The 16,168-nt window shown below is 39.8% G+C and overlaps 1 protein-coding gene across 4 annotated transcripts in view; it reads right to left on the reverse strand.

Moving 5' to 3' along the window:
* The window catches only part of LOC122282890 (probable LRR receptor-like serine/threonine-protein kinase At1g56130), a 110,859-nt gene that overhangs the window by 85,917 nt on the left and 8,774 nt on the right, over window positions 1-16,168 (reverse strand). For 3 of the 4 annotated variants that reach the window (XR_006230492.1, XM_043094946.1, XM_043094945.1), the window contains exon 3: window positions 11,249-11,320. The exons of the other annotated variant lie outside the window; for it this stretch is intronic. Coding sequence is in view for 2 of the 3 variants with exons in the window: in XM_043094946.1 (XP_042950880.1) it covers window positions 11,249-11,320 (72 nt within the window). In the remaining variant the exon portion in view is untranslated. The remainder of the gene's footprint in view (window positions 1-11,248; window positions 11,321-16,168) is intronic. 4 annotated transcript variants of the gene reach the window in all.

The following is a 16,168-nucleotide window of genomic DNA, read 5'->3' on the forward strand; positions in this document are numbered from 1 at the left end:
CGGAGCAAAGACTAATAGGCCGAAATTGGCTAAAACCAACAGGTTCGTCAACCTTCGGAATCAAAACTAAGTTTGTAGCACCAAAGAAAGTAGAAAACGTTTGGCCTGCAAAAACATCGGATGCCATTTCTAACAAGTCATTTTTCACAATATCCCAAGAAAGCATGAAAAAACTTGCAGCAAAGCCATCAGGCCCCGGGCTGCTATCAGCTGGAATCGACCATAGAGCATCCTTCACCTCCTTTAGAGAAGGTTCAGCACATAAACTGTCATTCTCAGCCCCCGAAACAACCTGTTCCAATAAACCCAGATCATCCAATTCCCAGTTCACGCTGGACGTCGTAAGCAGTTCCTGGAAAAGCCGTACGGCCTCCTCATGCACTGCATCTGCAGATGTGAGTAACGTACCATCTGTCAAACGCATATTTTCAATTTTCTTACTTTTCCTCTTTAACCTCATAGAAGCTTGAAAGAATTTAGTATTAGCATCCCCCTCAGTCAGCCATTTAATTCTGGACTTTTGACAAGCCAACATCTCCTCTCTATGCACCCATTTCAGGTGTTCCTGTTTACAATCTATCAATTCATTTTCTCGTTGCTCCGAATATGAGTTTGTAATGTTCAGTTCCAGTTCTACCATGCGTCCTTCCAGCCTTTTTATTTCCTCCTCTACTCGACCAAACGTTTCCTTATTCCATTTCCTTAAGACACCTTTCAGTACTTTTAATTTTCTGCTTATACGGACCATAGCACATTCGTTAATATCAGAGTTCCACACATCCTGAACCAGAGGAAGAAAGCTATCGTGCGAGCCCCAAATCCGAAGAAATCTAAAAGGCCGAACACCAACCTCCCGTTCTCGAGTAAGAGTTATCAGCATTGGTGCATGATCGGATGACGTCCTCGGCAAATAAAATAGTTTTACATCTCCAAATAAATTCGAAAACATCAAATTAACCATCACACGATCCAATCTTGCCCAAATTCTTCTACCTCCTCTTCGTCCATTACACCACGATAAATTATTCCCAATACAAGGGATATCCATTAACGCACAATCCTGGATACAATCGTTAAAATCTCTTTTCGCACGAGGGGCCCTTAAAAGACCTCCTATTTTTTCATTATCATACCGGATAATATTAAAATCTCCCCCAACAAACCAAGGACTACCACCAGAATTCTGCCCTCGTAAAAAATCCCAAAGCTCCAGTCTCTTCTCCCTAAAACAGCTCGCATAAACAAGCGTAACCAGAATCTTTTTATTCTCTTTGATAAACCATCCACTAATAGCTTGATCCGACATAGCTATGAATTCAAAATCAATCTCATCCTCCCAAAAAAGCCATATTTTTCCTCCAACCCCTACATTATTAGCAAACGACGGCAGCTTCATCCATCGCCCCCACCTACTACATTTATTCATATTTACAAAAGGTTCTAAAATAGCCACCACTGACGGTCGGTAATTATTCAAAATACGTCGTAATCTACTTTTCGACGAAAGAATTCCTCTAATATTCCAAATCAGAATATTCATTAAATTAAGTAAATTTTTTTGAGCGAGTCCGCCGCTCAATCCGCACAATAGATTTCTCCTTCCTTAACCCTTTCAAATTTTTCAACGGTACTTGCATCTCCGGTTCTGACTCAAAATTTTTTTCTGCTAGTTCATTCAGCCCATCCTCATCCTCTCCCTCAGATCCTGCTCTATACGGAACCACCTCCATTACCAAGTCCTCCCCACTCAACCGGAATTCGCGATCCCCTCCTTCACCTAGTTCAAACTCCAATGCCTCATCAACCAAACGAAGTGAACTTCTCGGCTCCGCAAGCACACCAATTTCCTGGTTTTCCTCTTCCGAGTCTTGTGCTATAATATAATCCCATTTACCTCCCTGATTACTTTTCCGAACATTACTGACTTCCTTTAACATTTCATCACTAGCTGTTTCATCTTCTTTTTCAGCCTGAACCTCTCCACCATTACTACACGTCTCCCGTACGACTTCCTCACATTGGATATCCTCCCATTCCTCATATACTTCCCCCCCTTGCGAAACGAACCACACTTTCGGAGTATCCACTCTACTGCCTTCATTACGTATCCGGATTGACTCAAGGATAACCTCCCTTCTAGCTTTCGAAGATTCCCCCATCTCCTTATCCACCCCAGCATTATTTCTGCCCCTGTTTCCGACCATTTTCCATACATTTTTGCCCTGATTGTTCTTGTTTTCATCTACTGTAGCACTCTGTTTTTGCTTTTTGTCCACCATTGGTCGTTCACGCCTCAAACACCTTGCTTCCAGGTGACCCTGTTTATTACAAAACACACAAAATTTCGGCATGGATTCGTATATTACCTCCTGATAAAGACTCGTAGTAAGACCCGGTGGCCCCAACCAGAAAAATTTTCTAACCGGCTGTGCAACATTTACTTCGACACATATCCACCTATTTACAGCCACCTATTTTACACGTTAAGTCAATTTATAGCTACCTATTTTACATATTAAGTCAATGGTACAGCCACATATTTCTCTGCTATACCATCTAGAAATAGAAAGGCCTATTATCTCTGTAACATCCCCCCTCAAATTGATGCTGGTGGATCAAGAAGCATCAATTTGTCAACCAAGAACAGATGCCGATAACGAGAAAGAACTTTAGTGAATACGTATGCAGTTTGGCATTTAGTGGAAATGTAAGGGAGAGTAATCATATGCTTGTCAAAGGATTCACGAATGGAATGGAAATCAACTTTGATATGTTTCATACGCTCATGGAAGACAGGATTAGTGGCGATCTGAATAGCACTAGTATTATCAGCATGAAGAGGAATGGGATGCAGCTGAGAAAAACCAAGTTCCCCTAATAACCCACGAAGCCATGTGATCTTAGAGCATGTGGAAGACATAGCATGATACTCAGACTCAATAGAGGACTTGGAAACTCTATCTTGCTTCTTACTCTTCCAAGAAATGAGTGCATTGCCTAAGAACATGCACCAGCCAGTAACAGAGCGATGAGTATCTGCACATCCGGCCCAATCAGCAGCACAATACCCCACCAACTGTAAGGATGATTCTTTAGGAAAGAACAACCTGCGAGTAGTGGTCCCCTTCAGATATCGGATAATGCGACGAACAACAGCTAAATGAAGATGTCGAGGAGCCTGCATAAATTGACTGACTTGTTGCACGGCAAACAAAACGTCAGGACGAGTAATCGTCAAATAGTTCAAACTCTCAACAAGCTGCCGATACAAAGATGGATCTGATAGAAGCTCCCCTTCTTCCTGACGAAACTTAAGATTTATCTCCAAGGGAATAAAAACAGAGTTACCCGATTGGAGACCACCCAATGAAATAACATCCTGCATGTATTTGTGCTAGTGTAACAACATACCAGTTGGAGTAAGCGACACCTCAAGTCCAAGAAAGTACTGCAGGGAACCAAGATCTTTCATGTGAAAAGAGGCCTTGAGATGCTGTTGTAATTGCTTAATTAACTTAGTATCGGAGCCAATAATCTCAATGTCATCGACATATACGAGAAACAATATGATTCCTATAGAAATCTTGCGAAGAAAAAGAGATGAATCAAACTAACTCTGAGTAAAATGAAAAGCAAGTAGTTTAGAGCGAAATTTGTCAAACCGTGCACGCAGAGCCTGTTACAGTCCATACAAGGATCGGCATAGCCGACAAACCTCTGAGGAAAGTGTAGCAAACATGCCGAGAAGTGGGGACATATAGATTTCTTCATTCAAATCCCCATGTAGAAAACCATTCTTTACATCTATCTGCCAGAGAGACTACCCTTGCGACGTAGCAAGTGTCAAGATAGTCCGTACAGTAGTCATTTTGGCAACAGGTGCAAATGTCTCTTCATAATCAACACAATATTTATGTTGGTTCCCAAGAACTATGAGACGGGCCTAGTGAGCCATCAGCTCGAAACTTGACTGAGTATACCCATTTACAACCAATAGATTTGACATTAGAGGGATAAATTACAATGTCCCAAGTGTGATTGTCTTGAAGAGCTTGAATTTCCTCTTGCATGGCTTGCTACCAACATGCTTGGGTGGATGCCTGGGTATAAGAGTGAAGAACAGAAATAGTGTCGAGAGTGGCAGTAAGCGAGATGTGAAGAAAACCATACCTATCTGGTGGATGTGTAACCCGGGTGGAGTGCCGAAGTATAGGAACCGCAGAATTAGATGACAGATCAGTGTCTGGAAGGGGCGTTGAAGAAGGGGGAAGACGACGATGATACATCATACCTAGTTGAAATCGCTTAATAGAGGAAGACACATCATCAAAAGCGGGAAGAAGAGTAATATAAGGATCATAAATAACCTGAGACTGAAAGAAATATTGATTTTCAAAGAAAATCACATTCCGCGAGATTCGAAATTTATTTTCATGAGCATCATAACAAACAAATCCTTTCTGAGTAGGACTATATCCCATAAAGGCACATGTAACAGACTGTGCAGCAAGCTTGTGACGCTCAACAGGTAGCAGATGAACAAAACAAACACACCCAAAGGTATGAAAGGATTGATACTCGGGAGATATGCCAAATAATCGAAAATAAGGAGAATCATAATCTAGTGTGGTAGTAGGTAAACGATTGATCAAATAGACATCAATAGATAAAGCTTCTACCCAAAACTTAGAATGTACAGAAAAATCAATCAACAACGTACGGATGACATCTAAGAGATGACGATTCTTACGCTCAGCGACTCCATTTTGTTGAAAAGTATAAGGACAAGAATGCTGAGAAATGATCCCCTTTTGCTGAAGAAAAGTTTGGAAAGAATGAGACATGTACTCCCCCCCGAGTCGGAGCGTAACATTTTGGTACAAGTACTGAATTGTGTCTCGACAAGTGCAACAAATTTTTGAAAGACAAAATACTTCAGCTTTAGAACGGAGAAAATATATTCAGGTGAATTGACTATAATTATCAATAAACGTCACAGAATAACGATACTAGCTATGAGAAATAACAAGACTTACACCCTAAACATTAGTATGTACAATCTCAAAATAGTTAGAAGCACGACTACCGTGTGAAGGAAAATGTAAAGTTTTACTTTTACCAAGACGACAAGTAGCACAATCAAAAGATACAGGAGAAGAAGAAAATGAATATTTATTGCCCAGAAAACCATTTTTCATAAGATGAGTCAAGACAATGGAATTAGGATGACCTAATTTCTTATGCCAGACTTCATGAGTATTGGTAGTAGCCGTACAAGCAAGAGAAATAATGTTAGGAATAGAAAATTATAAGTGAAATAAATATCCTACTTTAGGCCCCTTAGCGATCACCGTCCCCGACACCTAATCTTGCACAAGACAACCACAACGAGAAAAATGAATATCACAATTATTATCTACCAATTATCCAGCAGAAATCAAATTGGTAGATAATCCAGGAGAGACAAAAATAATGTGAAATGAAGAGCCCAAATTACCAACAACAGTAATAGGAAAAGTACTGCCATCAGCGATTTGAATATTTTGCGTGCCTCGATACTTACGAACATCATGTAGACCCATCATATTACCAGTTATATGATTAGAAGCACCCGAATCAACAATCCAAGAAGTTATGTTAGTACCCATACCTTGCAGGCTTAAGGCTGTAAAAGCAGACACAATCATCTGTTGGACCATTACTGGTGTGAGAATAGATGAATCAGAGCTTATAGTAGGTGGCACAGAAGAAGAAGAAGAGGACTGAACAGCAGCCTGAAAAGCTTGGGATTGGCGATTCTTAGGCCGTACTTGACAGTCTTTGATGATATGACCCTCTTTCTTGCAATAGTTACAAACTTTCTTAGACAGCTGCAAGCAATATGACTAAATTCCTTGCAACTGAAACATTGCAACTTGTTCCTCCCTCTCCCTTGTGCTGCATAGGCTACATTCACAGTTTCAGAAAAAAAAAAAACCTTCTCAGAAGTCATACTCATCTAAGTGGATAACCGCTGTTCTTCATGCGACAAATCTCCCAAGCAAATATCCAAAGAAGGAACTGGATTACAGTTCAATAAACCAGCTCGAACGGGCTCAAATTCGGGTCTAAGCTTCATTAAAAACTGATCGCGTTGACTCTTAGCATGAACTGCTTGAAGAATCGTGAGTGCCGCAGAGGGAACCTTAGCATGTACAATGGTAGAATACTTGCTCCAAATGTTAATAAAACCATAATATAATTGTGCGATAGGTAAATTGCCTTGACTATAATTACTAATTTCCAACTCTAATTGGAACTTTCAAGCACTATGATCTTGGTGATAAATACGGCGGAGATAATCCCACATGGCCTGAGCCGTAGTAAAACAACGAAGATTGGTTGCAAGGTGAGACTCAATCGTCCCCAATAGCCAAGAGATCACATTAGTATCCTTGACCTCCCATTGAGCAAATTCTTTTTCATCAGTGGGGACCTTAGCAGAATTATCAATATGATTTGATAATTCTTTTCCTTTCAAAAACATCTTAAACTGAAATTCCAACGTAAGAAAATTCTTTCCAATAAAGTAAACAATAGTATTTTCAATAGACATGATGAAATGCACTTTAAAGAAATATGCCCAAGTAGTCAACCAAAGAAACGGCAAGCCAAACCCAAATTAGGTCCAAAATAAGCCCAAACTGATAATAGATGGCCCAAGTTTTAAACAGGTAGCCACGGTTTACTATTGTTTTAAAATAGAAGCCCAGCACAAAGGAAGCCCAAATTCATGGTAACGAGACATACCTGCAAAGTTCCTACAAGGAAGCCCAAAGTCACGGTAAAAAGCCAAGCAAAATAAACCCAGCGGACGTGTGATGAGTTCCTCGCAACACTGGGGTTACTCGTAGCTTTGACTGGACACCGAGAATCACCAACACGAAAAACTGATTAGGAAGAACACCACATAAGGTGACGATAAGCACTTAGCCACCCACAGACAACTTCGATAGCCACTCACTCCTCCATAGAAGCTGCCGACAAACACCCAACAAGCCACACACGTTTACAAGTTATGGAAAACTCAACCAAACACACGTTTAAAACCCAGAAGGTGCCGATAATCACTCAACCACTCACAGACAGCTCTGATAGCCACTCGCTCCTCCACAGAAGCTGCCGATAGACACTTATCAGGCCACATGCATGCTTAAGCTACCAGAAATGGCAAACCCATATGCTGGAAGCGTTGATAACAACCCAGAATCTACCGAGAATCACCCAGCCACCATAAAAAATAAAAAATAAAAAATAAAATAAAATTCCCTTCAACAAAGATGAGTATCATGCAATAGAGAGGGATGATGCCCACGAAAAACAAGGAAGAAAATTTCTCCAAAGAAAAAAAAAACAACGATGTAAATCGCACTCAATGATTAAGACCAAACGACCGAATCAGAAGAGGGGCTCTGATACCATGTCAGTTTTGGTCTGAATACCTCTTTCCATTGGTTTCTTTCATTTATATAGAATAGAGTTACAACAGAGAGCCAGCATTTTCGGCGTGATTTCAGCAGTTGATTGCTACTGTTTACACTATACACATTAAGTATCTACACGTTAAGTCAATGGTACAACCATCTATTTCTCTGCCATACCATCTAGAAATAGAAAGGCCTAAAAGTCAATTTACAGCCACCTATTTTACACGTTAAGTCAATTTACAGCCACCTATTTTACACGTTAAGTCAATGGTACAACCACCTATTTCTTTGCTATACCATCTAGAAATAGAAAGGCCTATTATCTCTGTAACACTATCATGGTCCTCTCAAAATACACATGGCAAATGGTAGTTCACTACCAATTTCAGCCGTGGGTGATGTGTCCTCTATTATTCGAAATGTTTTGGTTTCTCCTAACCTCTCCTCTAGTTTACTTTCTATTGGACAACTTATTGACAATAATTGTAATGTCTCTTTTTTATCTTCTAGTTATGTTGTACAGGATCGAGTGTTCGGGAGAATGATCGCGAGGGGTCCTAAGGAGGGTCTACTATTTCTACTAAATCCTAGTTCAGCTTTTCTTGAGCCTAGTTCTTTTATTTCTTGTAATGCTGTCAAAATAAGTCCTAGGGATTGGCATCGCCGTTCAAGCCATCCCAATCCTAATGTACTCCAAACTTTGTTTAAGTCTGGTGCTATTGACAATCAAAATTCGGTTTCAATGGAAATGAGTTCTTTTGATTGTACCTCTTGCAAACTTGCCAAAAGTAAAGTGTTACTATTTCCACAATATGGTTCTTATGCCTCTCAGGTGTTTAATATAATTTATAGCGATGTTTGGGGTAATCTCCTATTATATCACATGCTCACTACAAGTATTTCGTTACTTTTATTGATGATTGTAGTAGATTCACTTGGATCTATTTTCTTCGTACTAGAAGTAAAGTCTTTTCTGTTTTCAAAGCCTTTCTCACCCTCATTCAGACACAATTTGCTTCATCTATCAAAGTCTTACGATCCGATTCTGGGGGTGAATATATATCTCATGAATTTCAAAATTTCCTTCAAGAAAAAGGTATTATTTCTCAACATTCTTATGCATCTACACCACAACAAAATGGGGTAGCTAAGCGTAAGAATCGGCATTTACTTGATATGGTTTAGGCTCTTCTTATTGACTCACCAGTTCCATCTCCTTTTTGGTGTGAAGCATTAACTACTGATGTCCATTTAATTAATAGATTGCCCACACTAGTTTTACATAATGTTTCTCCTTATTCCATACTGTTTGGTCACACGCCTAACTATTCTAATTTGCATATCTTTGGTTGTGTGTATGTTGTTCATCTTCCACCATATGAAAGACATAAATTGACTGCTCCATTTGTTAAGTGTGCTTTTCTTGGATATAGTTCAACTCATAAAGGATTTCTTTGTTACGATCCAAATGCTTGAAGAATTCGAATTTCCAGGAATGTCTTGTTTTTTGAAAATCAGCAATTTTTTCTTTCTCATATCGATCATATCTCAAATAGTTTTTCAATTCTTCATGATGAGCCCGAGTCCTTACCTATGCCAAATCCTGCTACCTCTTCTGCTCCAGTGGCTCGATTTAAACCTGGTTTTGTCTACACTCAACGTCATAGCACTCCTTTGGGCGAGTCTTCTATGGCTTCTCAAGATTCTTCTCCTCCAGCACCTGATCTGACATCCAACATAGCTCCTACTGCTCCTATTCCTAGGAAATCTACTCGTGTCTCTCACCCACCAAATCGGTATGGGTTTCTTCCCCCACTTCTAGGACTGCTACATTATCTTCCATTGCTATCTCTTCTTCTTACAAACAAGCTATGGAACATGAGTGCTAGCAATAAGTGATGCAAACAGAACTTGATGCACTTGCGGATAATCAGACCTGGGATCAATGTCCTCCTTCAATCAAACCAATTGGTAGTAAATGGGTATACTCAGTCAAGCTTCGTTTCGATGGCTCACTGGAACGATACAAAGCTAGATTGGTTGCTTTGGGGAATCACCAAGAGTATGGCATAGATTATGATGAGACCTTTGCTCTATTTGCCAAGATGACTACTATTCGCTTGTTACTTGCCCTTGCTTCTTCTAAATCTTGGCAATTACGTCAAATGGATATCAAAAATGCTTTCTTGCATCGCAATCTAAATGAAGATATCTACATGAGACTCCCATCGGGTATGCCTATTTCCTCTCCTACAACTGTATGTAAGTTGCAGAAGTCTTTATATGGTCTTAAACAAGCTCCTTGAGCTTGATTTGAGAAATTTCGCGATACTTTGCTAGGGTTTTCTTTTAAGCAAAGTAAGTAGGGTTTTCTTTTAAGCAAAGAAAGTATGATGCTTCCTTATTTTTGCACAAAGGCGATGCTGGAGTAGTATTTTTGTTGGTATATGTAGATGATATTATCATCTTTTGTTTGGTAGACCTTTGATTCAACAACTTCAGCAATATCTTCATAATGTGTTTCACATGAAGGATCGCGAGGATCTTACCTACTTTCTAGGATTGGAAGTTAGGTCTCAGCCACATGGTTTATTTCTCAATCAACACAAGTATATTCAATACTTAATTCAATTAGGGAGATTGGAAGATACTACTCCAGTTGATACTCCTCAGGAGGTGAATGTTAAATATAGGAAAGACGAAGGCAAACTTCTTCCAGATCCTACCTTATACTGTAAGTTGGTTAGCAGTTTGATTTATCTCACCATCACACTCCCTGATATTTCCTATGCTGTCCACACTGTTAGTAAGTTCACGGATTCTCCTCGACATCTCCATTTTGTAGTTGTTCGTCGGATTATTCGCTATCTACTTGGGACTCCTAATCATGGACTATTTTTCCTAAGGGATCTTCTCTTCACTTAACTGCCTACAGTGATGCAGATTGGACTGGTTGTCCGGACTCTTGACATTCTACTACTGGATGGTGTGTCTTTTTTGGGGATTCTCTTATCTCTTGGAAGTGTAAGAAGCAAGATTGTGTATCTAAGTCATCTACAAAGGCTGAATATCGGGCAATGTCTGCGGCATATTCAGAAATTATGTGGTTGCGTGGTATTCTTTCAAAACTTGGGTTTGCACAAACACATCCCAAGCCTCTTCATGGTGATAATACAAGTGTCATTCAAATTGTAGCCAACCCAGTTTTTCATAAACTTACTAAGCACATCGAGGTTGATTATCACTATATTCGAGATGCCTATGAGTCTAAAGCTATCACTCTTCCTCATGTGCCCACTGAACATCAAATAGCTGATATCTTCACCAAAACTTTGACTCGACAACGACATCAATACCTAGTTAGCAAATTGCTGCTAGTCGACTCACTAACATCAATTTGAGGGAGGGTATCAAAGGAAACTAGGGTTTTCTTTATTAAGACTCCTGATTTATTGGGAAACTGAGTTGTGCTAGATTAGGATTCTAATCTTACCTTGTATTTAAAATTAAACTTGTAGATATTTGGATAGGACTTATCTTTGTAATTTTACGGGAACTATTGTTTATTTCAATGAGAAGGAAACACCTCAAAGAGGTAATTTGGCCAAAGTTTGACGTTACCAACACCTACCAGAGAGAGAAAAAGAAAGGAAAAAAAAGTGTAGCACATATTTCAAGCAGTTGATAATGTGCAACATAATTCTGATTCGGCTTATATACAAGAAGATAACCAATCATACAGTTCAGATCAAGTATACCAATACACAATTGAAAAACCATACAGATTGGTGAGGTAAGCCAAAGTCCAAAGCTCATCTGGTAGTACACCAACAACGTCCAATTCAAAAACCTTCCTGTCAAAAGAATTTGAAAACAAACAAAAAATTAAATGAGAGGATAAAGATTCATATATCCAAGATTTCAACTAATTCCAATCGAAGGTTTTAAGCTAAGATTTTAATGGTCTTGTTAAAAGGATAGCCATATTGAAGGGCTCTACCTGTTCAATTTTTGGATTCTAGAAGCTCTTTTCTTTTTATTTCAGTCAAGGCAATCTTTTCTTCCTGATAAAACTCAATAGACTACTTTCTAGGGGCAGAGAAGTTCAAATCCATGAAAGCCATGGGATACCTTAAACTCAAATTTCGACCAAGAAAACCAGAGTGTGAACCTGAATGATTCAATGATGAATACCTTACCACTGGGTTTCCTTGTTTAATATATTTCTCGAAGAAAACAACACTTTTCATGGTTGGAAGATCTTCACAGCCTCATGTTACATGGAAGGGAAGCTTTGCTTTGTTTTGAGAGGCCACAGAAGCTGGATATTTAAGGATTGGGATGGGGGGTTCGTAATATATTACTCCCATCCTGGTGCAATGAACGTTTTGAGAGCACTATAGGGTAGTAACATCTTTGGGGAGCCATTGACGCTTAACTGGTGTACTAAACAACCTCAATATTTTCAAATATTTTCAAGAGGTAACAGAACCTATGAATCACAACAAGGAAGGAATGCCACAAGAGGAACTTATGCTAGTAGAGAAGTGGATTTTTAACAAGTCAGTGACAGAGGAAGGCTCGAGCTGGTCAGGCATTTTTCTAGGTCTCGTAGGGAAAACAAATATGGAGCGTTGAGTATAGGTTTGAAATTTCTTGCAATGATGCTTGAAATTGGTTGCTGGTGCTTAATATGTTTCGGTTCCGATTTCCTGTTGATTGTGCTGATGGGGTTGCATAGCAAGTGTATGTATTTGGATTCTGTGCTGCATATGTTCAATGAAATGGCCAAAGAGATTGTAGAACTGGGATGGAAATAATTACTGCAAATATAGATTTTTGTTTGGTGGAAGTAATTGATAATGAAAGATTCCATGGTTAACATGTATTTGGATCAGGCTAATTCTTGCTGTATGTTCTTCTCAATGGAACAAAATTATAAAATTAAGCCCATTTTTAACCTTATGTGTCTTCTTCTGTGGGGGTTGTAATGTGAAAAACCCATAGGCTTTTCCCCTTGAGCATTCAGCAACATGATAGCATGCAGCCTAAGGATATCAACAGGAAGTATATACTTCAGTTTTGTGTTGTACAACTCGTTTTTTTTTTTTTAATGACGAGGAATCACTGAGACCTTGCAAGTGCAGCATGTCTTTTACCTTTAAACCACGGACGACTTGCCAATATAGTAAAATAAAAAAGAATGGGCATGAGTTTTGGGTATAAAGAGTGCCGTCAAGAACATATGTGGAAATATGCACTCAAAGTTCTTAGTTTTCTTGAGGATAGCAGAAGGGGTCGTGGAATTGGAACATGAATTAATTGAGCTATGGAAGAATATTTCAGCATTAAATTACTGGTGCATGCCATTAATTGGAAGAGTGGAGGCAATCCAATGGTGATTACAATGAGGCTCAGCAAGACCTTGAATTTCTTAACTCAGATCCATTTCCAAGTGAAAATAATGATGAGAAGGTAATATTTTTGGAAGGTGGTTTTATGGCCAATCATAAGTTTGAAGAAGCTGTAAGAGCTTTAAATTATGAAAGTCCATTCGAAGCATTATTACTTGAAATGAAGTGGTTAATGTATATGTGGATTCTAGCTTGATGGAGTTGGCTGTGGAAATCTTTTTTTGGAAATCCTTATGGATTACTCGTGGAGATAAATAAACCTGTCTTCCAGCCAACAGTCATAAAAAATCTTGGTACTATTTACATCCATAATGGAGCAAACACTAATTGGGATGTACAGCTGGTAGCAAAGTTCAAAGATATACAGAGAGTAATTATTCCTTCAATATATACTTATCAAAAAAAATTATTCCTTCAATATTATCTTCACATGTTGCTCGTTTGAAATTATTGAAAACTGATTTGTGTGGGTTCATACTTGAGGACGGTTGTAGGTAGTTGAGCCAGATTGAGATGTGCATTTGATATTGCTCATAATGCTGTCAAGTCAAATGATATATCTGCTTAAGAGGAGTTAGAATGTAGTTGTAATCATCTTGTGGGAAAAGTCTTCTAAAGGGGAAGGTATTGTCACATGTCAAACCAAAGGGCCTTGGAATAGATAGTGGACCTTTGGTCCATTGGGTGATCCGTAGTTTGTTAGAGATAAGTTAGTTGTTAAGCCCATTCTTCTTGTATAAAAGTAGCTTAAGTCATGTAAACAATCATTCAAAAGCTTAATACTAAATAGAATCTCTCTTTTTTTCTCTCTTTTCTTGGAGGCACAGTCATCCTCAAATTTGAACAATTTTCACACTTTCATTCACTTTTCACTTATCCAAGCATGTTCCATCAAGCGTGTAGCAATTGGTATCAAAGAAGTAGATCCTAAAATGGCTGAAGATTACACCAACCTTCATCTCAACTTTGAGAATTATCATGTTGTGATCCCCAAAGTATTTTTCTCTCCATACACTTAGCATATTTCTTTCCATACACTTAACATTGCAATGGTGGTTGAGGGCATTTGAAGGTGAGTTGTTGTGTAGGAAGGAAGATGGGTCTTTCGAAACTGGTAGTGATCGAATCAAAGGTATTTGAGGTGATAAGGGATGGTAGATATCTGCACATTCTTGGGAGGAGCTAGAGAGTTTTGAAATATATAAGTTTGGTGTTAGCCACGGCGCTCAGGTTCACTAAATCATTGGAGGACTATTTGAAGGTTGAAAGAAGAGAGTTTTATGCTGCTCATCGGGAGGGAGATAGGGGTTTCATTGCGCAATTCTAACTCCCGCAGCTATTACATGGCACTGGTGGAGTATGGAGGTGGCGGTCGATGGAACTCCATTTTCATCCTAGAGGAGAGAGACATAAAGGGATGGAGGACGTTGGTGAAGATAATGAGGGAGGCTAGAAGAGAGGGTGGACATGTTCGTATGCCACCACCTATAATGATAGTGGCTTTGAACCAACCTCACACACGATCGTATAGGAAGCCCCTCCAACAACCACGGGCACCGATGCCATCTCTTGAACACATCAGACCGAGAGCAAGTTCTGACATGTCGACCTGCTTGAGAGGAGCTGCTAGTCCAATGAGGTCAAGTAGTGCCACTGGTTCAGTAGGTGTACAAAGACACAATGGTGGCGGCAAGTGTGTTGTTGGCCCAGCAGAGGAAGTTGTGCATCGTACTCTGATGGATATGAAAAAATAGATAGATGAATTGCATAAGAAAATAGAATGGCTAATACGGTGCGTTGAGGAGAATAAGGAGGTGAGCTTGGGCTTGGGCCATGGACTGATTAAAGGAAGTGTAATGGGCGGCCAAGTCACAAACAGTTTAGTCAGCAAGGCTTCAATGGGCCATGCCAGTGGGCTTCAATTTGAGAATTTAAATAAAGGGAAGGCAAAGCAAGGCTCAAGCCCAAGCTTTGTGCCTCAGCCTGTGGAACAATTAAACACCAAAAGATAGGCAAGCCTTGTATGAAGGAGACAAAAATCATGTGACGTAGGCCCATCGTCGAGTGGGTACTAGTCAATGTCACTAGAGAAAACTCAAGTGGTCTCGTCACAGGCAGAGGAACCATCGCCGGCAGAGAAACCATCACCGGTGGAGGAGATGGAACCATTAATGGTGGAGTTAACAGAGATGGTACTCCCAACACCAAACATGGTTTTTCAAACCCCCTCATCGTCGATCATCAATTTCCAGGCACTAAGTCCACAAAAAGGACCAACCGGAAGCACAAATAAATGGGGGGTGGCATTTCCAGTGGCATCTCCTCCAACGGGCATGTTTGTGGTGGAACAGACGGTACTAAACAAGGGAAATTCACCTCCCATCATGTCGGTTGGTAGTGCTCCTGTAGTTTTGTAACGCCCCAATGGAAGGCCCAAACTATATTACCTATACTCTAAAAGTACTAGTCAATGATACAATTGGAGCCTCATTTGAACCTTATAAAAAGCAAGAACTTCTTATTTCCAAGCAAAGTGGGATTCCATACACCACCTACCCTTATCCTTATCATATGTGGTATCACAATCTAATCCCCTTAAATTCCTGACTTCTTTTCGTCGGGCCAGTCCATCATAGGTGGCACTGCTCAAGTCCTACACTTCTGGTTGGGATAGGCTCTGATACCATTTAAATGGAAGGTCCAAACTACATTGCCTATACTTAAAAAGGACTAGTCAATAATACAATTAGAGCCCCATTAGAATCTTATAAAGAGCAAGAACTTCTCATTCCCAAACAATGTGGGAGTTCATACACCACCTACCCTTATCCTTATCACATGGGGTATCACAATCTACCCTTGTTAAATTCCTGATGTCCTCATCGGGCTAGTCTATCATAGGTGGCACGGCTCAAGTCTCACATTTCTGGTTGGGTTAGGCTCTGATACCATTTGTAACGCCTCAATGGAAGGCCCAAACTATATGGCCTATACTCCAAAAGAACTAATCAATGATACAATTGGAGCCACATTAGAACCTTATAAAGAGCAAGAACTTCTCATTCCCGAACAATGTGGAAGTTCATATACCACCTACCCTTATCCTCATCATATGGGGTATCACAATCTACCGTTCTTAAATTTCCGATGTCCTCGTCGGGCCAGTCTATCGTAAGTGGCATGGCTCAAGTCTCACATTTCTAGTTGGGATAGACTTTGATACCATTTGTAACGCCCAATGGAAGGCCCAAACTACATGGCCTATACTCCAAAATGACTAGTTAATGA

Source organism: Carya illinoinensis, chromosome 11 (genome assembly GCF_018687715.1).
Source record: "Carya illinoinensis cultivar Pawnee chromosome 11, C.illinoinensisPawnee_v1, whole genome shotgun sequence".
In the NCBI taxonomy this organism is placed as follows: Eukaryota; Viridiplantae; Streptophyta; class Magnoliopsida; order Fagales; family Juglandaceae; genus Carya; species Carya illinoinensis.